The 24,274-nt window shown below is 42.7% G+C and overlaps 1 protein-coding gene across 5 annotated transcripts in view; it reads left to right on the forward strand.

Moving 5' to 3' along the window:
- Window positions 1-24,274, forward strand: part of NCKAP5 (NCK associated protein 5) — a 1,086,741-nt gene that overhangs the window by 1,023,307 nt on the left and 39,160 nt on the right. For 4 of the 5 annotated variants that reach the window (XM_047772074.1, XM_047772075.1, XM_047772076.1 and 1 more), the window contains one exon: window positions 2,676-2,812. In XM_047772074.1, coding sequence (XP_047628030.1) covers window positions 2,676-2,812 — 137 coding nt within the window. Of the gene's footprint in view, window positions 1-2,675; window positions 2,813-6,221; window positions 6,371-24,274 lie in introns of all 5 variants that reach the window. The other variant, XM_047772077.1, reaches the window with a different exon arrangement.

The following is a 24,274-nucleotide window of genomic DNA, read 5'->3' on the forward strand; positions in this document are numbered from 1 at the left end:
AGGGTGTACATACACATAATGGAAACAAGCATGTAAGCACAGGTATCTGGATATATAAATTGATAAAGAAAAAAAATGTAGAATATACATTTCAGGTTTTATCTCCTAAGACTTAACTCTATCGACCAATTTAGGCCCAAGACATAAATTGAGCTGAAATGTTGTTTGCCCTCTAACCAGAAACATATGTCTTCTGACATATTCCTGTTCCATTCAAATGTATTTATATGTCGAACTATAAAAAATGTAGTGTGATATATTAGCAGTAAATTGTGCATTAACTGCAACTGAATGGAAGGAACCTTCCCACTGAGAAGTACCCTCCTTTGCTGCAGTCAACTGAAACAAGTTTTCATGATTAAAGGCAGGACCAGGGTGAGGGTCAAAGGTTTTCCACCATTCCCTCAAGACTGAAAGTATTTATTGCAGCTCGGAATGACACTAAATAACTTGTAACTTGTACAGCTCAAGTTGCTTTTTTGATATGCATAAGCATACTAGAATTCTGAAGACTTTCCATTATGATTTGATGATGTAAAGGAACCACAGGTAGAGGTTATATCATTAGCTTCTGAGAAATTAGAAATTAAAATAAATGTGATTGGACTAGTCCCATGGCTGCGGTCTTCCTCCATCCAGTAAGACTAACTGCCACAAATATTTCATTAAAAACTTCTGCTCATCTCAAGCCAAGGCTCCATTTTAGAAGGCTGGAATGCATATTACTTTTGAAATAAATGCATTGTTAATGAATGACACAGCCTCCAGAGATTCAGGGGCGAAATCATAGTTATAGATTATGTGCTCCATGCCTGAATTGTCACATGTGTGACCTCAATTCAGCAGCAGGCTGCCGAGCAGACTCCATGATTAAACACTGTCATTATAACAAATTGAACAGAAACCGCGGGCCTTGAATTGCTTCATAACAAGAGGGTGGGAAGGAGATTGTTCTGATCTCACTGCTAGTATTCACTGCACCAGTTTTCTAAGGTTTGTGTCTTAATTAAATTGTCATAAAGAGTTATAAAAAGTAGTCTGTGGTAGAGAGCAAAGTCAACACACTGCAGGACATTTTTGTGCCATCCATCCTAAAGTTTCCTCTCCGGCTAAAGATGTTGTCACTGTGGTCCGGAAGCAGGGCCAACTTTCCAAGGCTTCTCTCTTTTCTGTGGCCATTAGTTACTCATTTTAAAAATGAAGACCATCTGGGAATTCCCAACGTGGGTTAAGATCCCAACTAGTAGCCATGAGGTATGGGCTCAATACCTGGCCTCACACAATGGATTAAGGATCTGGTGTTGCCACAAGCTGCGGTGTAGGTCGCAGATGTGGCTCAGATCTGGTGTTGCTGTGGCTGTGGTGCAGGCCTGCAGCTGCAGCTCCATTTCAACCCCTCACCTGGGAACTTCCATATGCCACAGGTGCAACCCTAGCAAAAAAAAAAAAAAAATAAGACCATCTAAATGCAGGGGAATGGTTGACTGGCCCGTTCTCAGTGCAGATTCTCGTTAAGAGACTAAAGCAGGTGGCTGGTAGAAAGGTAGTAACAATAGTGATCACTAGCGGCCACGGGGCTCCTAGAGCTCTCCACCCTGGGTTTTAATGAAAAACAAATTATAAAACAAAATTAAAATTAAAATTAAAAAACAGGGAACTAGCTGGAACACAAGAAAAGTGGTTTAGAATTGTCACTTCCTGTTTCATATACACATTTGAACTGGTTATTCTCTTATCCCCATATCAAAAATGGAAATAACTATACAGATCTCCTGGTGCTGATGAAAATACAATTATTTTGCTTCTAGTCACAAGCAAAATGCTATTAAGAGGCATGTCCTGTTGATAATCATTGAGGCTGGAGGATCACAACATTTCTGACATGAAAAAAGGAATACACTGTGCAGGTTAATCTACTATTATGGGTAATGGATGAACTTTCTTTAATCATTCTCTGCTAATTATGCTCCAGCTATTTAAAATATAATCCATGGGAGCATCTGACAGCAGCACTTGGGAACTTGACAGCCATTCTGAATCACAGACCCCACTCCAGACCTACTGAGTCCGAATCTGCAGTGTTAACAAAAGCTCAGCCAAGGCATACATTAGAGCTTGAGAAGCAGTACTGCCTTGCAGATGTCTTTAAGAGCCTCTGAGCAAGCCATCTTATTCAAAATGAGCTTTGGAGGTACTCTAGGAAAATCAGGGTTCCCTGGTCAATGTGTTTGGGAAAGGCTGTGAATTCACATCCTCCCTTTGGAAATTATTACAGTCCATATTAACACAATGAAGGCTCTGAGAAGTCCTACAAAAAAAGAACCGTTTATTATTTATTGTATAGCACTGCTAGAGGACTAATCAGGGTTTCCCAAGCAGTTTGCCCATTGAACTCTTTCTAACATGAAAAGTCTATCAACATTTTGTGGAAAAGTGGTCCAAGGACAGTCTTGTCTGTGGGTCACCAAGGTAGACATCTTTTAAAGGTACACATAATTATGAAGACATTTCTATTAGCACAGACTTGCAGGAAACAAAAGGTTGGAAAACCAAGCTTCCACCATGTTCAGATCTTTTTGCTTATTTCTGATTATATCTCCCCTCCCCCCTAAACTTGTAAAGAGTTGAAAAATGCTGATTTCATATTGTGATTTCATATACACTCCCTCATTTAGGAAAAATCAATTCTCAGATGGAGAATGAAGCCGAGCCAGGGCCTCAGACTTGCTCGTCGTTCGAATATGCTGAAAACACAACGGTCAGTGGGCCACTTCCAGCCTGGGGGGCTGACAGTGCTGCTGCAGAGACCCAGGTAAGGAGAGGCTGAGAGGGGATGCCTTCCAACTGCTGGTTCTGAGTGTGAAAAATGACCTCCTTAAACACTCCTGTGATAGATTTAATGTTACATCAAATTTGTTGTGGGTTTAATGCATAAAAGCCAAGGCCCAAGGCTCTCCTTTTTTCCCTGAATTATTGAGTGACATTGTGGGTTCTTGTGAGTAATTCAAATGCTTCCTCCCATCTGTACCCAGATTCTGTGCCCTGATTAAATATGATGGGATGGCCATTCACTCTCCTAAGCCCTAAGAGCACCACTTAGAATGATATAATGATATTTTTCCATATCTCCTCAGTTCCTTTAACCTTTCTTTTGCTTCTATGAGACAGGAAAAGTGGGTGTAATTATATTCCCTTTATAGATGAAGAAACGGAAGCCTAGGTGGTCAAGTGACTTACCAGGATTGGTGAGACCTGTGTTTCTTCCATCTTTATCATTTTTGCTGTGGGTTCTTCATCTACTCTGAGATGGCACACACAGGCCTCTTTCTTCTTTTTTGGCCACCCTGAGGCATATGGAGCTCCCAGACCAGGGATTGGATTCAAGCCACAATTGTGACCTACGCCACAGTTGTGACAGTGCCAGATTCTTTAACCTCCTGTGCTGGGCCAGGGATCGCATCTGTGTCCTAGAGCTGCAGAGATACCACAGATCTCATTGCACCACAGTGGGAAGTGCCATACGGTCCTCCTGACATGTGAGAGGACCCAGGGAGGTGCTCAGGACTCAGGGAGTCTGGTTATTGTCCCTCAGGGCCACTTGGTGTTTCCTACTCAACCTCCCCCCACCCCACTTATCTCTTCTAGATCATTACTTGGCCAATATTCAACCTGTTCACTATCTCTCGACTTGCCCTGGTGCTGGCACACTTTGGGGTTTTGGTGGTGCCCACAATGAGAAGAGAGGGAGGAAGCACATAGAATCAATTACATATGGCTTTAAATGAAATAGGACATAGGGCTTTCTGGGCCCTTCCTTGACCCTTCCCACTTCTGCTGCCCTGGTTCTCCCAATCCTGGCATTAGGAGGCTTGGTCACTATTTCTACTAGGGCTGCTACCCAACTGTGATGAGGAAGTATCCAGACTAGCCCACATCTGAGATTCCTCCATGTTCAGTGTAGTCCAGCCTTCTTTCAGCCTTTAACACCTCGGCATGGAAATGAGACCCTGGAGGAGTAGGGGAAGAGGTCCCCTGGGCCCACACCCTCGATGTACAGCAGAGGTGCTGTACCATAATCAGCATCCAAAGAAACATTACTATGGCACTGAGATGACAACACAGCCCTCTGAACACCATGTCCAGCACTCATAAAGAGGCTCTGAAAAGCATAAAAATAAACTAGTGTACTCTATCTTGCCCTGATAAGACACAAAAATATTGGGGTTTCTCCATTTTCTCCAAGTAGGATCCTTACTGTCCCCCACATATCCCAGTGTCCAATTTGGGGTAGACAGGGTGAGATCCAAACTTTCATAATACATTCCTAGGTGACAGTGATGCTGCTGGTCCATGGAACACACCTGGAGAACCATCCTTTCAAGGACTCTCTGCTTGCTTTGAACTAAAAAATTGAAAAAAATAAGAAAAAAAAAAAACCTAAAAGACATCCAGAGTTGGAGGGGAAACTTAAGAGACAATAGGTGATGATGGTGGCAAAGAGTTCAAAAAATTTAAAAAAAAAAGAGAATTAATGCTGCCAGGGGAACTGTCCCCTCTGTCCCCTCTCCATGTGCTGGCTGAGCCCTCCTCACCCAGCATTCACACCCCCAAACACACACACTTCTCTGGGGTCCCCTTACTCATCACCCTGTACCAGTTTGGCCCATTGGAAATCCTTGTAAAGGTCAAGACTGTGACTTGGAACCTAGAACTCTACTTCATTGACTGTCAGGGAGGGAAAGCTAAAAGCATGAGTGAGCCTTAAATTTATAGTACCAAGCATGGTGCCTGGTGTCTGTTGAATAGAGAGGTGAAAAAATGCACCTCATGCCCAGTGTCTCCCTGGAACTCTAGACATGGAGCTCCCTGAGAACCCATGTTGTAGACTTGTCATCTTTCACAAGCATCACCCTTGCTGAACTTCTAGTATCTCCTGTATAGAGCTCTGTAACCCCAAGAACCTAGAAGGCCATTTAGCACAGAGTAGGTACTTAATCAGCCTCTTTTTTGTTTTTGTTTTTTTTAGGGCTGCACCTGCAGCATATGGAAGTTACCAGACTAGGGGTTGAATCAAAGCTGTAGCTGATGGCCTATGCCACAGCCACAGCAACACCAGATCCAAGCCATGTCTGTGACCTACACCACAGCTCATGGCCAGATCCTTAACCCACTGAGCAAGTCCAGGGATCAAACCTGCATCCTTATGGATGGGCACTCCGTAATCAACCTCTTTTGAATAGGTGGGTGAATGAGTAAATGAACAAAAGAATACAGGAAATGAGTGGTTTTTTGAATTGATAACCCCAGCTGGGGGAACTTATATCCCAAATTGTGTTTGTATTATTTTCTACCATGTGACACCTTCCCAGACAGACTTTACTTTAGAGATGCATCCCATGCCTCTGCGCCTAAACCATCTGGGATGGGTGTGGAATAGATCTAAGAGGACAGTCTGCAAACATAAAACAGAAGCACAAATGCTCTTGATTCTACACACAGGAGTCGCAGTCTTAAGTCGTCACTGTTCCGCTTGTGTGCACAGTGTCGGAAACACCATCCATACAGTATCAATGGCCTCAACGATTCCTGAACATGGCGTAGTCACCAAACCTGTGACATCCTTGAGGGGTCAGACTATGTGTGCACATGAGCAAGAGGGGAGATGGAGTCCCTTAATCTGGGAGTTCAAGGACTAAATACAAGGCAGTGGGACTAGCAATTATGTACTTTCCTAAAGGCTCCTATCCTGTCAGGGGCTGGAATCAAATTACGAATTAGGCAAACATTTATTCTTTTGTTCCCAAGTTGATGATTGTTATACCCTCTGATACTTGAAAGCCAATGATGAGATGAGTTACATAAATAAGCCATTAGGCTTGCAACAGCAGCTCTAAGAGGCACTTGGGAAAAAATAAGACCCCATAAAACCAGTGTCCAAAATGCAGATCAGGTAACTGTGGGGACTGTCCAGTGCCTGGGCTGATGACGGCATGTTGTCAATGGCTTCATCAATGCAGGCATTTCTGCAGCTCTGGTAATTGAGTAGAATGCACCAGCTCCAGGTGAGGCAGACTGAGGGACCAAGCAGAGTTGCCCATGGTGGGTGAGGTGGGAAGGAATTCTGTGCCCACAGCAACAGCCGAAGATGAACATCCTCCTGGGATATTCTCCCCATTTTGATTTGTGTGAATAATCTTAACAGTCTCATTATACTCATTTAGGACAAGTTACCCAGAATGTGTGCATACTCTGCCAGCGGTGGCAGTGATAGTGACAGTGACCCGGACTATGGAAATAATGGTTTTGGAGCCGGAAGGGTTTGGAGCCAGAAGGGGCAAATTAGTGAAAACCATGAAGAGCGCCACCCCAGGTAACATATGCACAGCGGGCCCCAGGACATTCAGGGCTCCTCTCTCTCTCATGGAGCCGCCAATCACACCTTTCACTGGGCTCTGCCTGCACCCCACTTTGCTTTGACATCTTAGCTCCATGTCTCTCCCGAGATCTAATTTCCTGGTATCGATGTAAGATTGTCTACGTGCTTCAATTTGTTTTCTCGTATCATATTAATGACATGGCAGTGTGGTCTATAAGGAATTCATTCTAAATCTGGCATCTCCCCAACAGTCTCCAATGGAATTACCTCTGTAATGAAGGAATGACCATAAAGATAACTTTGTTCTTAATTACATACTTTGTTAAGTTAAATCATCCATTGAGCCATGGATGGGCTATTCATATCATGCTGTGTGACTCTAGACTTGTTAGCCATGCCATTATAAACAGGTTCATTCCCTCACATTATTTTTATCTGAATCAGAATTGACAGTAGAAAAACCATCATCCAAAGGCATTAAAATGCGTGTGTGTGTGTGTGTGTGTGTGTGTGTGTGTGTGTGTGTGTACACACACATATATACATATTTGGGTGGCATTTCCTTACCGGTGCTAGAGGACAGATGATCCCTAACACAAAACGTAGTCTTGGATCTGCTTTTCTTCTGATCCACTCTGGCTTGTCAGAAATATTTTAAAGATACAGTGCAGAATCATTCTTTTTGCCCTAATCAACTTTTCTCAGATACTCATTTAGCAATTATCTGATGAAACTATGACTTTCTTAACACAACACTGACATGTTGCTTTTGAAAAAGAGTTATCTAGAAACTGTGTGTGTTTCCAGCTTTCCAAGAGTCTTAGCATTTGTGACACACAGGGGTAGGGTTGGGGTGGAGGCATAGTCATGAACCTGAGCCTCCTCTTTGTTCCTTGCATCCTGCAAATCACCAGAGAAGCAGGACCAAGGGGAGTATCCTGCACATGCTTATCAAGAAGACAGCAAACACCCCTTGCGTTTTAGTTAGGCCGTTGTCCTTGTTAGCTCCTGGTGGTCAGTCAATGTTCTTCTGGTTGTCACAGGTTAAGGGGAAAAGGAGTTAATTGTCATGGGGCCTTCCCCCTGAGGATACCTAAGGCCAGGCCAGCTGTTATTCCAGCTCTTACCTTGAACTTAGCTTTGGTCCACAGTGAATAACCTTACCCCCTTGACCTTCAAACTTCTCCTTCTGGCTCTAACACTCCATTCATTTGTTGAACAAATACTTATTAAAAGCCTCCTCTGGGGTAGCTTTCCCATCAGTGAGTAAATGGACAAAAATCTCTGCCAGACAGTAAAAAATAGGTATAATAAACTAATAAATGTATATAGTGTGTTGAAAGAGATAGGTGCTCTGGAAAAGACAAAGTGGGAAACAGGAGAACAGAACTGATTGGAGTGCTGGTTGGTGGGGGCCGGGGAGTAGATGTTAAAATTTAAATAGATCAGTCAGAACAAGCCCCTCTGAGAAGGTGGTGTTGAGCAGAGATTAGGAGAGGAAAGAGAGTGTGCCCAGAGGCTCTCTGTGGTAAGTGCATTCTCAGCCGGGGCAGGGGCAGTAGGAGGCCAGGTGGCTGTGGCAGTAGGAGGCCAGGTGGCTGTGGCAGAGGGAGCTTGTCAGAAGACTGGGAGATGAAGTCAGGTCAACTAAAATGGACCCAGAGCTCTCGTTGAGCTTCCTTTGCCTTTCTGAGGACTTCTCCCCTGAGAGCCATGTGTGGGGCCTTTGGGCAACTTTGAGCAGAAGAGTGGCATGATCTGAGATGGTTTCAAAGGACACTCTGGCCGCCATGTTGGGAAGACTGAAGAAACAAGGTGGACTGAGAGCCTGTCACAATCATCCAGACAAGATGTGTTAGTGGCTGGGATGAGGGTGGTGAAGTAAGAGACTGGGTGGCTCTGGCTAACAGAACTTACTGCAGGGAAGGAACTTCTGTATCTGCTCTAGCCAGTACCATAGCCATCACCCACACATGGCTTGGGGGCTCTTGAAGCATGGCTAGTGTGAGTAAAGAACTGAATTTTTAAGTTTAATTTTTGCTGTAGTTCCTCTAAGAGTTCACTGGGGCCATGCCATTTTTCTCTGTTTTTACTTGTTTTTATTTTAATTAACTTAAAACATTAATAGCCACATTTGGGTCATTGTACAATGCAGGGAGTGAGCATGTTCTTGTCTCAGCTCTAATTAAAAATACAACACAATCCTCAGATAGATTGGAGGTGGGGATACAAGATAAAGCAGAGTCGAGTATAGCTCTCAGGTTTGGGTCCCAGAAGGGACAGCATTCTGCCCACTGAAATGGAGAAAGCTGAGGTTGGGGCTTGAGGAAGCAAATTGGTAGTTGATGCTAATATCAAAGTGCCATTAAGCAAGTAGAGGTTTGAGTGGATAGTGGGCTTCTGTGAGTCTGGAGTTGAGTAGGTCATGTCTGGTCTGGAGATGTCATTTGGGTGTCAGTGTGTCGATGGTATCGAAGGGTCCAGATGAGATCATGAGGTGGGGGGACAGTGTGCTGACAGAGGTAGCACCTCATCCTCCCAATGTTAGAGGTCAAAGAGAAGAGGAGGGGCCAGCAAAAGAGACTTGGCAGGAACTGGCTGTGAGAGAGGAGGAGGAGAGTGTATCAGAAGCCAAGAGAAGAAAGTGTGTCCAGGAGGACTTCCATGATTCCATAGCTCTTTGTCATCAAAAAGAGGGACTCAGTCTTCATATGGAGACCTCTCACTCTGGCAGTGGGATTCCAGGGGGTGGGGAAGGAGAGGAGGGATGGTCTAAAGGTAATTTGAAAATGTCTTGAAAAAGGAAAAAAGATTAAGACAAATTGTCTGCCTCTGAATGAGGACGTATCTCTGTATGAGATGAGGGCTCATATTTTTAACACAGCCTTTATATTTATTTTTTATTAAAGTATAGTTAATTTACAATGTTGTACTCATTTCTGCTGTAGAGCAAAGTGACTTAATTATACACATATATGCATTCTTTTTTGTATTTGTTTCCATTATGGTTTATCCCAGGATATTGGATGTAGTGGACTTTGTCCTTGTTTTCTATCCATTCTAAATGCAATAATTTGAATCTGCTACCCCCAGACTCCCCATCAATCCTTCTCCCTTCCCCCTCCTCCTTGGCAACCACAAGTCTATTCTCTATGTCTGAGTCTGTTTTGTAGAGAGGGTCATTTGTGCTGTGTTTTAGATTCTACATATAAGTGATATAATATGATATTTGACTTTCTCTTTCTACCTCACTTAGAATGATAATCTCTAGGTCCATCTATGTTGCTGCAAATGTCATTTCATTCTTTTTTATGGCTGAGTAATATTCCATTGTATATATGTACCACATCTTTTTCTTTTTTTTTTTTTTTTTTTCGTTTTAGGAGTATGTGCATATGGAAGTTCCCTGGCTAGGGCTCGAATTGGAGCTGCAGCTGCCAGCCACAGCCACAGCAATGTGGGATCTGAGCCTTGTCTGCAGCCTACACCACAGCTCATGCCAACACCAGATCCTTAACCCACTGAGCGAGGCCAGGGATTAAACCCATGTCCTCATGGATATTAGTCAGGTTTGTAACTCGCTGAGCCACAATGGGAACTCCATGTGTAGCACATCTTAATCCATTTATCTATTGATGGGGACATGTACATTGTTTCCAAGTCTTAGCTATTGTGGATAGTGCTTTAGTGAACACTGCGGTGCATGTAACCCTTTGAATCATTGTTTTTTCTGGGTATATGACCAGGAGTGGGATTGCAGAATCATCTGGTAATTCAATTTTTAGTTTTCTGAGGACCTTCCATACTGTTTTCCAATGTGATCACACTAACTTACATCCCCACCAACAGTCTAGGAGGGTTCCCTTTTCTCCCCACCTTCTCCAGGATTTGTCATTTGTAGACTTAATGGTAGCCAATCTGACTTGTAATTTAGATTTGCATTTCTTTAATAGTTACTGATGTTGAGCATCTTTTCATATGCCTACTGACCATCTGTTTTGCCTTCTTTGGAGAAATATCAATTTAGGTCTTCTGCCCATTTTTCAGTTGGATTGTCTGGTTTTTTTGTTGTTGTTGTTGAATTGTATGAGCTGTTTATATATTTTGGAGATTAAGACCTTGTCAGTCTCATTGTTAGCAGTTATTTTCTCCCATTCTATAAACAGCTTTTTCAATATTATGCAAAGCAATGAGAAATAAGTATTGGGGGATAAACTTGCTCTTTTACATGTCTTCTATCCCTCTGCAGAATGAAGTCTAGGCCTGAGTGTTTTCCTCTCTAGCCTCAACTATGTTCATCCTATTCCTTTCAACCAGAGCAAATCCCTATTTGAAAGGAGTGGGCTTCTTTCACATGGTGCTTCTTGGGATAAGATGCAGAGTAACCTTGGAAGGAGCACAACCAGCAAGAAGATACTTCACTCTAGCCAGGCCTCTTCTCTCTGTCCTGAAAAGCAGGTTTGTTGCCAGGGCTCTGTCATCTGCCCACCCTGACAGAGCTGGCCAACCCCTCAGCCCTAGCTGATGTCATCACTGTCAGGGAGGGAAAATGTATGCAGACAGCTGGTGTGTGCTGGCTTCCAACAAACTTGGAAGGACCTTTAGGGTCTTGGCATTAACTTTTTGAATGCTGGCAAAGTTGACAGGACAAGAAAATAGAAATAAGAGAAAAACACTAAAAGGAGTATGAGCCTTGGGTGTGCAGTAAAGATTTTCTTCCCTTTGGAGTCATGATTTTGCCTCACTTTCATCACCTGTGCCTGTAAAGTGAGATCAACCCTCCCCTACCCCTCCCACTTCTGCCCAGTCCCTCTTTAGCTAACAAGGGTCTGTAACAGAGGTCTCCAACCTGTAGAGTGGAATCTGCCAGTAGATATTAATGCCTTCATGGATGTTTTCCAAGATAGTTGGCCTTTCTCAAATTTACCCTCTCTCCCTCGTTCCCTGAAATTTCCCTCAGGTAAGGGAGAGCACCTGCCAGTGGCAACCTGTCCTCTGAGGCTTCTAGAAAATGGAAGCCTAGGAAGGTTCGGTGGCCTCTACCTCTCACTCTGTGCCCTCCCTTCTAAGCCTCCTATGGGTTGCTGCTCAGCCATTAGATGCTCACTCTGCCAGTCACAGCATACCTCGGGGGCCTCCGCTTAAAACAGAGCCCCTATGACTCCACATTCCTTGGTTTCTCCTGCCCACTTGCTTCTTTGAAATAGACCAAACGTGGCAAAAGAATCATATCCAACACCCTGCCTACAGGTTCATAAAGCAGTCAAGTAAATACATGTTTTTTCCTTCAAGGTTGGTTTCTTTAGCGTGACTGTGAAATATGTTTAGAAAGCCCAGGTTGTTAGTACAGAGTCGAGAGGGGAACAAGATTTAGGAGCTAGGGAGGCAGAGCAGAGGGTGAAGCATGGGCAGAGTGAGTCTGGGCAGAAAAAACACACGTGTCCCTTTCCAGTGGGGAGGGCCTGGAAGAAGGCAGGAGCAAGGGGCAGAAGTAGAAAGGTCAAGGAGACAGAGAGTGCCAACCAGGGCTAGAATGTAGGATGAGGGAAGATGCAGTGTGGTTGCAGCAATGAAGCCCCAGCCTTTGTGTACAGTGATGGATGAGAGTCTAGCCCCTGGCTGAAACCCCTGTACCTGGTTGGCAATTTCTAACCAAGGTTTCTCCCCTAAGCTTTTAATTTATTCGTTCATTCATCCACCACCATCGCTTACCCTACACAGTACCTGAAGGGCAAACTTCCAAGCCAAAACCTCTCTTCTTTGCTGCAGAAATCTCTGCCTTCCCAGCTCTCTGTCTTAACCAAGGTTTCACCATTCTTAGAGTCCAAATTTGGTAACTAGAAGCTTTCCTCAACATTTTCTTCTCTCACCTCCAGCTACTTGCAGTCCCAAGGTCCTATTGGCTTCTTTCTCAGATGCTTTTGAAAACTACCCCTTCTCTAGCCCTTCTTATGCTGCCCCAGGAATCTTCATCTGGTCTGCAGGACCCCACCACCTCCCTGTGCTCTCACCCTGCCAATGCCCTACCAGTGCCATCCCCCTCAGTGTATCATTCATGCTGCCAGCAAAGTAAGAAATCCCAACATGTTTCTTTGCTTTAAACCCTTTAAGGACTCTCTGTTGCTCACTGACAAAACCAAATATCCTCCTCTTGCATGGTTCATAACACCCGCCTTGACCTTCTCTCTGTGACTTCACCTTTCTCCATTTCTGGTCTTAAACTTTATGTATCATCAAAATTCTTGTGATGCTGTTGGAGACTTCCATGCCTTTGCTTGTGGTCTCACTTTCTGGAATGACTTTCATTCCAACACGCTTCTTCTCTAACCTTTATATAACTCATACTTTGTCTTAAAGATTGAGTTCAGACTTGACTTCCTCTAGGAGTCTTCCCAATTCTTCAACATCAGCTATACCCAAGTCACTCTTCCTTGTCTGTTCTTTTGCAACGCCCTGTATTTATTTCTGTCACCTGCCACTTGAGATTATAGTTATTTCTTTGCATATAAAGCTCTCATTAGTGCCAAGATTGCTTCTCATTCATGTTCTGCACTTAGAATAGGGCCATACATATCATAGGTGTATAATAAATGTTAAACAATATCGTAAGTGTTGAATAAAAATTCAACACAATATGTGTTAATGCCTTCATTAGCTCCTCATACAACATCCATCATCCATTTGGGCCTTTTTTGTCTAAAGAAAGAAAAACCCATAGGAGCTACCTACAGAGAGACATCGATTCAGCACCTTTCTCCTTCTCTAGATGACTGTACTACCGAAATTGGTGAATCCAATTTTTCTCAAGAACCAGACATAATTAAGCTTATTCTTCAATGATTACTTCTTCATGGGGACTGTTGGAGGCAAATCAGAATGCTCCTTTTTGTTTGTTTCTTTTCAATGGTCACATGTCCCTGGCATGATTTTTATAATCTCTGCCCCAATCTGGGAGTAACTTTCACAGAGAGTCATTTTTTTAAATGTATTCTGAAGTAAAGTTGATTTACAATGTTGTGTTAATTTCTGCTGTATAGAAAGCAACCCAAATGTCCATTAACAGATGATTGGATTAGGAAGATGTGGTGTATATATACACCATGGAATACTACTCAGCCATAAAAAGGATGAAATAATGCCATTTGCAGCAACATGGATGGAACTAGAGACTCTCATACTGAGTGAAGTAAGTCAGAAAGAGAAAAGCAAATACCAGATGATATCACTCATATCTGGTATCTAATATCCAGCACAAATGAATCTTTCCACAGAAAAGAAAATCATGGACTTGGAGAATAGACTTGTGGTTGCCCAGGGGGAGAGGGAGGGAGTGGGAGGGATTGGGAGCTTAGGGTTAACAGATGCAAATATTGCTTTTGGAAAGGATTTACAATGAAATCCTGCTGTGTAGCACTGAAACTGTGTCTAAATACTTACAATGCAGCATGACAATGGGAGGAAAAAAATCATGTATACATGTATGTGTAACTGGTTCCCCATGCTGTACAGTAGGAAAAAAAGTGTGTTGGGGGAAATAATAATTTTTTTTTGTCTTTTTACCATTTCTTGGGCTGCTTCCACGGCACTTGGAGGTTCCCAGGCTAGGGATCCAATCAGAGCTGTAGCTGCCAGCCTATGCCAGAGCCATAGCAACACGGGATCCAAGCCGCATCTGCGACCTACACCACAGCTCACGGCAATGCTGGATCCTTAACCCACTGAGCAAGGGCAAGGATTGAACCACAACCTCATGGTTCCTAGTCGCCACGACGGGAACTCCGGAAATAACAATTTTTTTAAAAAATTTTAAATAAAAATTGATTCAGTTATATGTTTATATATTTATATATTATTTTTAATTCTTTTCCATTATGATTTGTCACCAAATATTGAATATAATTCTCTGTAGGACCTTGTTGTTTAGCCATCCTGTATACAATAGTCTGCATTTGCTAATCCCAAACTCCCAGTCCTCCCCATTCCCCTCCTCCTCAGCAACTACAAGTCTGTTCTCTATGTCTGTGAGTCTGTTTCTGTTTCATAGATAAGTTCATTTGTGCCATATTCTAGATTCTACATATAAGTGATGTCATATGGTATTTGTCTCTTTACAGAGAGTCACTCTTAGTGATAAAAATGCATCATACCCTTGAGATCTGAAAAAGACAAATAACAGTTGTAAACCTTTGATCTTCCAATATTTGTTCTTTGAAGAGCTTCAAGTTGAACTAATTAGTGGATAAACAGGATTGACAGAAAGAGTTAAAGCAAAGAAGACAGTTGACCTCTAAACTAGTTCACCTGGTTTATTCAGCTCTTACTCTGTGTCCAGGCCAGTGCTGGACGGGGTGGGGGGGGGGTGATGATAAATTAGTGACATGGCCCTCCTCTCTCGATGCTTCTAGTCACACATACAGACTTGAAACATCACCCAAGAGAGCAGCTTATCAAGTACCCTGAATAGTTGTGTTCTACCTTCTAAGGCCCTGCTGTTGGCTCTTAGAGTAGGGAACTAGAATTCCATTTCTTTTGAGTTTTCATAATTTATGTCCCACCAGGGTCTACAGATCATCTTGCTCTTGATTTATTCATTTATTCATTTTTATTCAACACCTATGATATTTTAACACCACTCCCTCCCTTCTTGGGCCCCACATCCTCCAATGCCCCGGTCAGGTCCAGTGAGCAAGGCTTCAAACCTCTGTCCACAGCCATGTGATGGTCTTTCCCTAATCAAGGCCCAATTTCCTGACCAGTAAGTCCATTTTCTTCATTTCAAGGTGATTACATTCAACAAATTACCAAAAACCAGGGCAGCTGAGTTAAGAACAATTGGTTTTGCGGTAGTTAGAAAAACACAAGGAAATGATGACTGGACCAGTATTAAAAGGGACGCTGAAGGATAACGGCCCCAGCTCCTGGTTAATTCCTCAGCTTGACTATTTAGAGATTCACAACTAATTATGCAGAGATGATGAATTTTAAAAATTCTGCCACCCTGTCTTGCCAAGGCCAAGGACTTTGGCTATTAATAGAGCAATCAGATTTTGCTATGTTATGGAGAATTCACGCAAAGTTGCATCTATTTTAAAGCATTCATCTGGCACATGACTTAAAGATGACAAATGTCCATAATGTGCAAAATCAGCATTGGGTTCAACTAAATCCAAACTCATTATAATCACTCTAAGTTCCCCCTGAGAAATCTATTTTTTAAAATGGACGTTACAGGTAAAAGTTATCTTTAGTCCTTCCTGGAACTTCTCTCTTATTTATATCATTTTAAAGGTTGGCTTTATTTTTGACAAGCCCATCCCAACTGAGGGGAAATGGACACTTTCAGTAAAACCCAAGGGATTTGTCTTGTAACATTAAACTCTCCTGGATGACAAGTGGAAAGTATTGACCATGACAAGCAGGCTGCTTTGAGACCCTTACAGGAACCAGGGTCTCAGATTTCTCTCTGTCACCATTTAGCCACCATCAGAAAAGCCGGAATCCTTTCAGCTGTTCTTATTGGGTTTGTATTATGCTAAAATTTGGGGCTTTTAGTGAGGGAAAGTGTCAATAACAAAACAAAACAAAAACGAAAATGCCCTAGCTTCTAAAGATCACATGGTCGGAAAGAATCCAGTGTGTCCACAGACAGGCTTGAACAGGGAGGCTGTGATGTGACCTGCATTTAATTATTTAAGCAGCATATTGGGAGGCCCTTAAGAAAGCAAATGTCACGATGGGCAGAATGAGTTTACCCTCCTGTCGAAAGAGCAGTGTGCCGTGGCGAGGCCGTCACTCAATTAAATTGGACTGCAGGATACAGAGGAGATGGAGACCAAGTCTGGGGACCCTAATGAGACATTTTGGAAGGAAAAGATGCCCCCCGCCAGAGTTTGTCACTCTGTGATGGACGTTCTCCCCTTCTCCCACATTACCCCCAGCTGCCCCAGGCACTACCTGCTTCAAGTTCAAATACAACCCAAAATGTTTAAATGGGAACTCGCAAAGTAGAATTTCAAAGTACAAAACAAACCCTCACTTGTTGTGGAGCAGGCAGGGGGAGTAATGCCATGCAAAATAATGGTCCGTGGCTGCCAGGGCATAGGATCTAAAACTGCATAAATAAGCAATGAATAGGATGCCATTTCATTTGTGAATATGTGTGTGTCCCCTCACACTTATGCGGGGGATGGGCAGGAGGAAGTGGACCCTGGTAGACCTGTAATGTCCCTGCCACCCTGCAGCCCCAGAAGCATGTCTGGCCATGACTTTTGTGCAGAGCTTGCATATAACACAAGGGCTATCTCCAGTGTTCACCCTGGGTCACCTCACAACCGCTCAAAGAGGGGGGTTGTGCCCTGCAGGGGGTATGGGGCAATGTCTGGAAACATTTTAGGTTGTCACACTCAGAGGTGTGGGGGTACATGGTGCTTCTGTCTGGTGCATAGAGCCATGGATGCAGCAAAACATTCTACGATGCTCAGGGAAGCTTCTAATAACAAGGCATTATCCTCTACACCTTGTCAGAAGCACCAAGAATCAGCTAAGATGAGATTAACCTCTGGGTGTCGGAAATGTTCCTTGGGAGGGACAAGCTGTCAAATGTTTGTGCCAGACTCTGCCTACGGCCATGTCCCCCTGCCTGCCCAGGTGGCATACCAGGCCTGGCCCAGCCACCTGATGGTTGAGATGCTCTTTGTCCAAGGGGCTTTGGAAGGGAAGGTGCTCAAGTCTGGGTCTCTCACACTGGCTGTTTCCAATGCCTTGTCTGTGTTAATGACATGGCAAATGGCTGAAGTGCTCATACAGAGAACAGACTGTCTGAGGCTGTTACCCATTAAGTATTGTATTATTTCGTTTCTGTCTCAGAGAGCACGTGTCTCAAGGAGGCAGAAATCCTTTACAGACTTGAAAGTTACCCAAGGGCAGTGAATTCTCACCCTGCTCAAGTGAAGTAGGTAAATTGCAATTAGATGAAAAAAAGCAGAGAAAAATATAGTCAACAGGTGTTTGGTTTACTTGGGGACCTCAGAGTTTCATACTTGGCTAAAAAGCACATGGCGACATTTGGAAAGGTTCCCTTGCCAGAACTCGTCCAAGGAGTGTTTAAGACTAGGCAGATTAACATTGATCTCAGGATTTAAAGTGCTGGGTCAGTAGAAGGAGCTCTGTTGAAGAACTGGGGTCAATGGGAAAAAGAAAGTGCTCATATTCAGGAAAATCCTTCTAGAGATAATTATTAAAGTTGCAAAAAAGAGGAGTTCCTGTTGTGGCTCAGCAAATTAAGAACCCCACATAGTGTGCATGAGGATGCAGGTTTGATCCCTGGCCTCGATTAGTGGGTTAAGGATCCGCATTGCCACAAGCTGTGGTGTAGGTCACAGATGTGCCTTGGATCCAGCGTTGCTGTGGCTATGGATAGGCTGCAACTGCGCTCTGATTCGACCCCCTAGCCTAGAAACTCTCATATGCCACAGGTGAGGCTAAAAAAAAGAAGGAAAAAAAAGTTTGCCAAAAGATAATGTGATGTGTGAATCTTTGAGGTGTGGAGAAATGGAGATATATCTATTCTAGTTTTTTTAGAGATTTTGCTCTAAGACTTGAAGAAAAAAGACAGAGACCATTTCTAACATTCTGCCATCCCAGCCTTCCCTCCTCACCCAGCCAAAACCCAGAAACATGTTCCTACTGTACAACCAAGATGAGCTCAGGAAAAACCAGGGTTATTTCCTAATAACCAGCAACCAGGACTTTTGCCTGGAAAATGTCAAGCACCTTTCAGTAAATCACACTACTGGTGTCTCTAGGAACTTCTTTGAACCTAGAAGCCAAAATCCATTGGCTATTTGTCTGGAAGTGTTGGGCATGCCCCTAATTGGGAATTAGGACACCTGGGTTTGCATGGATAGACTTTGTGATCCTGGACCAATAATGTTAGATTTTCTGCCACCCAATGCCCATCTTGCCTTCTTTTCATGGAATAGATTTGACAGTAAATGTCAACCTACGGAGTGCTAAATAAATGTGAATGGAATTATGGTAAATTTGCCCAGGAAAAGAACAGTTCCTGGAATTTAAGGTTGAAGTTATGGGGTGGGGGGAGGACAGAGCACAGAGACCTTGCAAACTGTGAGCCAAAATATTGGCAGCTACAGCCTCAGAAAGGTAAATCTCCCTCATAACTTGCCCAGGGTTTTATAGTTTCATTAAGGAAAATATCATATTATCTTTATCTATTGTTAAAATTCAATCCAAGTAACAAAGAACTGATTTAAGCTTCCCTGAAATCAGCCTAGCAGCCTCCTCTTTCCTTATTATTTATTTCACAATAAGTAGCAATATCCCAAGCTATCACTCAGCATCATTGTTTCCAGATTCAATTACATGGGTTACCCAGAAAGATGATGAGGCTGGATCAAGTGGGGGAAAATTCCATGTTTTAATTAGGCCAAGAACTGTATTATAAATAAATAAATCAGCATACTTTTAAAGGTATGTAATTAGAAAAGGAGACAGTATCCTTTCTAACATATCCACCAAGCTGGTTCTCAATCTAGGGCAGGCAGAAAAGGTTAGTGATTGGCTCCCAGCCTCCCCCCCAGTCAGCATCCTCATCTATTTATGAAGCCCCAGCAGCATCATGAACAGTGTTTCCTTTCACCCTCATCTTTTCACTTGTCTTTTAAAAACCTCCCTTTTATCTTGGTTTGTTTGGCCCATCCTATGCTGTATATATATCACATTGACTCTTTTTATCATGGGATGGTTCCCTCCCTCAGAAACTTGCAAGTATCTTCCTGAGTTAATTAGGATTCCCTAGAAGGAGAGGCAACAGGGTCAATATTTTTAAGGAAGACCCAAAGCAATGCCGATGTGACTGTGCCCCAGTGCCCCAGTAAGCTTTGAGATGTGCAGGACTTAAATACCCAACTGGAAGTAAGCATGTGTCTTCTTGCCCCATCACTTACTTAGTCATCTTGAGCAAGCATCTGCTTTCTCCTCATTCAACCCATCTTATCCTGACCTAAGTGTCTTCCGGACTTCCCCCTCCCTACCCCCACAAGGCCTGACATTCTGTTACTGTGACAAAGGCTATAGAGGCTTGTCTGTCAACCTTCATGTTTCAGTATTCTGCCTTCTCTGCTCTTGGGAGAGCATCTGAGTTCTCCTCAGGTCTCATTTTTTGAAACTCGATTTTATTGTTTTGATCACAATAGCTTCACCCCCTACCTCTCTGGCCCTCACCTTGTATAGATTAACCATTTCCCTGGTTTCCTGTTCATCCTTCTAGTCTTTCTGTGAAAAACAATCAGCTGTAAATAAACATTTTGTATCCAAAGGAAAGCAGGTGGTGTGCATGGTTCTGCATCTTGCTTTGTTCTGTTTTCCTCCAATTCATGATAGATCCTGGAGATGGCTCCATGTCAATACATAAAAGTGTGCCCCTTCTTTTTCACAGCCATGTTGTGTGGCTGTGCCATAATTGGGGTAACTAGTCCTCTATGGAATGGATTCTCAGGATTAGACTGTTGAGTCAAAGAGTGAATCATTTTCAAAGGAGTCATGCCATTTTCACATTGACCTGTAGTATTGACGTTCTTGGTCTCCCAAAGCCTTACCCACAAATTCAGGATCAAGCTATTGTTCTCTGCCAATCCTACACAGAAGAAATGAATTTCTAGTGTGATATAGATTTGATTTCTCTTATGAAGAGTGAGGCTGAAAACCTCCATTTAAACCTACTTAAATGTTATTTATATACCACATGACATCATATATATGTGGGACCTAAAATATGGCACAGATGAACCCACCTGCAAAACAGAAACAGACTCACAAACATAAAGAATAGACTTGTAGTTCCCAAGAGGGAGTGGGGAGGGGGTGGGATGGACTGGGAGTTGGGGGTTGATAGACACAAACTATTACTTTTAGAATAGATAAGCAATAGGGGTCCTACTATACAGCCCAGGGAACTGTATCCAGTCTCTTGGGATAGATCGTGATGGAAGATAATATGAGAAAAAGAATGTGTGTGTGTGTGTGTGTGTGTGTACCTGGGTCACTTTGCTGTATAGCAGAAATTGACACAACTCTGTCAATCAACTATATTTTTTAAAAAATAAAGAAGGAAGGAAAAAAAAAAAACGTCATTTGTATTTCTCACTCTGTGAATCATCTGTCTTTGCCCTGCTTTTGATTCAGTTGTTAGTCTTTCTCAACTCAATTTCAAAGAACTTTTTAAGATGTAGGGAGATTATTCCTTTGTTTGTGATTCAAACTGTTAGTGTCATTCCCAGATTTTAATTTGCTTCTGACACCAATTAGGATGCTCTTTGCAATATAGAAGATTTTATTTTCTTATGGTCAAGCTCATCAATCTTTTGTTTTATGACATGCCTTTCCTCACTCCAAAATTATTAAGACAATGGAGTTCCCATTGTGGCTCAGCAGTAACAAACCCGACTAGTATCCATGAGAATGTGAGTTCAATCCCTCGTCCCACTCAATGGGGTAAGGATCCAGCACTGCCGTGAACTGTAGTGTAGGTCACAAACGCAGCTCAAATTCTGTGTTGCTGTGGCTGTGGTATAGGCCAGCAGCAGTAGCTCTTGATTCGACCCCTAACCTGGGAACTTCCATGTGCCACAGGTGCAGCCCTAAAGAGACCAAAAAAAAAAAAAAATTACTAAGACAAGAACTCATGTTTTTACTCTGGTACCCATACAGTTTATATTTTTGTCCTCCCATATGGATCAGGCTTTTTAAAAATCTGACTCTCCGGTTGTCCCATGTCAGTTTTATTTCACAGAGGTACTTTAGTAAAGGAAGATCAATCGGTTTTTTATGATCAGCTGTGAAGGAGACAGTTCGGTAACAGGGGAAAATGAAAAGATCTCATTGTCTTCTATTACAGTGATTCAACTGACCAGCCTGACCCTTTATCCCCACATTATGGTGTTTGCTGGGTTAGTCATTTCACCACCAGTCTAATTAATGAAAAAATATCATAGGACCCATGCCCAGGTGAAGGAATAGCCTTAGTTTCCAAGGGCCTTCTGGGTGATTCACAAAGCGTGTTGTCCTTTTATTGACTGATTTTTGGAGGACTCGTATTACAGGTCTGAAGATGTGCAAGGAAGGAAAGTGAAGTGTGCAAGAGAAGGATCCTAGGCCACTGGCAGAGTGAAACTTCTCCTTTGGCCATGCTAATGAGTAGACTTGGTTAAGTCTCCTTGGAGACACCATGAATCATCACTAAATTAAATTCTGTGAGCAATAGAGAGGAAGCATGAAGCATGGTCCTGCCCACACAGAGCTTACAGTCTAATTATAGAAAGATGAAGCTAGAAACTTTAAAAATCCCCTCATGGAAGTTCCCTATAGTGGTCTAATGATTAGGATTCTGTGCTTTTACTGCAGCAGCCCAGGTTCATTCCCTGATCTGGGAACTGAGATCCCACGTAGAGCTATTGTACACCACAGCCAAAATAAATAAATAAATAAACAAAAATTTTTTAAAACCCACTAACAATATCAGCAGTATATAATAAACTTCCAAAAGCATGGTACAGACACCACTTCCCCTTCCCATGCCTGCTTGTCCCTCTCACAACTCCTTCTCAGTGACATTACATCATGGCCTATCAAAGGGTCTTATTTTCCCCTGTCAGTTGAAGACATTTTCCTATTTCAAATGGAGTGGATAATATTAAGGCCAGAACTCTAGATCTAGGCTTACGTCCCTCCCCTCTGATTCCATAATACCCTCGTCTCACCATGACCATCCCTGTTTTCTTCTCCTGCTTGTTCCTTAACAGCAGGAATTGTGACCTTTTCCTCTGAAGCTCTTGCACATGGCAGGGGCTTACTGAATGTTTATTAAAGGGCTGTGTGTGTGAATGGTCTATGACCCTGAAATTGAGGACCCACAGGGTCCCCAGCAAAAGACATGAAGTAGTGAGAGTACCTCCCTGAGACACTTCTGGAGTTGGCCTTGGGGAATCAAGTTTGAGTTGGCATAAAGGAGAAGAGAATTTCTCTTCAAGGTTAGGGAGTGAATTGGGTAATGAAGAGAGGGTCTGAAGAGAGCAGTGATTGCCAGTCTTCCCCATAGGCAGTTAGCAGAACAGAGGTCATATAATTCATGAGAGTGATTTAGAATATAAAGGTGGTGCCAGCTGGCAGTGGTTGTGATCTGTCAGTGACATAAGTGTGAAAGGTGAGCACAGGGCCGGCACCAAACCCAGGTGATAAACAGGCTTGGGTTTGCACTGGCTGTTCCCAGAATCGGTCTTTAAACTTGAATCTGTTCTGCAGCCTTCACTGAAAAACAGCAAACAAAAAAACTCACCTCTCTTTCTGCTTTTTTCTCTCCATTTTGAATAACCTAGAGCTTTTGTGTTAGAAGAGAACTTAGAATCTTTTTTTTTTTTTTTTGTCTGCCTTCTCTCTCTCACTGGAATGTAAGCTCCATAAGGACAGGGGTTTTCTGTTGGTTTGTTTAGTCTCATAATTCCTAACACTCAGTGGAAATGTATTTGACAAATGAAGAATGAATGAATCCCCCTTATCCTATCCTTATTCAGCCTATGCTTGGACTTCCCAATTGGTGGGCAGTTAGGGGATGCACCCCTTTCAAATCAGTTTATTCCATTGGAAAGACCTCTCATTGTTAAAACGTTGTTTAAATTGAGTTTTTCTATCCTATACACCAGTGAGGGAAAAGGGAAGGAGGATCTACGTGCCATTTGGGTTGCAAAATATTACACAGCTGGGGGAAATGTGGTGTCGATGGATGGTGAGTAAAGATTATACTAAGCTTATACTCAGAACACCATGAAATTCAGAGTTCTCTTTGATAAGTAACTCAGCATTTGCTGAGATAATGAATAAAATAATACATGAATGTATGAATGAATGAATGGGCCAACAAGTGTTGCTGGGAAATGTTCATGAAGGATTACGAGTCAAAAAAAAATTGAATTAATATCAATGATGTGTAGTATCACTGAGCTTCTCTAAAGCCTTGATTTCTCATCCATCAAAAGGCAATAATACCACCTAAGTGCAAGACTGTAATAAGATAGTATACACAACATGCCTTTTTGAAAGGTGTCTTTTAACGCTGGCTGTTGTTGCTCTTTTAAATTAATTTACCAAGAAAGGCTCCATGATGTGTGGCTCTGGTGTGGAACAGTGACAGAAGCCTGGAATGGAATCAACCCAGACACTTTTCTTGTGCCTAAAGTGTGGTAATGGGAGTTCCCATAGAGGCTCAGTGGTTAACAAACCTGACTAGTATCCATGAGGACTCAGGTTCGATCCCTGGCCTTGCTCAGTGGGTTAAGGATCCAGTGTTGCTGTGAGCTGTGGTTTATGTGGCAGGCTTGGCTTGGATTCCGTGATGCCATGGCTGTGGTATAGGCTGGCAGCTACAGCTCTGAATGGATCCCTAGCCTGGGAACCTCCATATGTATGCCACCAGTGCGGCTCTAGAAAGACAAAAGACAAAATAATAATAATAATAATAATAATAATAATTTAAAAATAAAATATGGTAGTGGAAGGTTTTCAGAGAGAAGAGGAAGGCATATAGTGGGAAAGGGGATCCCTATTCTAGAATCTTCTGGACACACCCTTGCTCTGTGTTTATTTTTATCAACACTCACATGTTTCTTGACACTTCAGCAACACAGGGCCTGAATGTTTTTTTCATTCACTATTATATCACCAGTGGCTGGCACATGAGGCATCTAATAAATATTTGTCAAATGAGTGAAAAGCATTAATCCTGAAATAAGCCTTTTTTTTTTACCCAAATCTCAGCTGAATTTTCAGAGCAAAGCATAAAATGAACCAGAATTTCCCCATGCCTTTCTCCAAAGTGAAAAAAAAAAA

This window comes from Phacochoerus africanus, chromosome 3, assembly GCF_016906955.1.
Source record: "Phacochoerus africanus isolate WHEZ1 chromosome 3, ROS_Pafr_v1, whole genome shotgun sequence".
In the NCBI taxonomy this organism is placed as follows: Eukaryota; Metazoa; Chordata; class Mammalia; order Artiodactyla; family Suidae; genus Phacochoerus; species Phacochoerus africanus.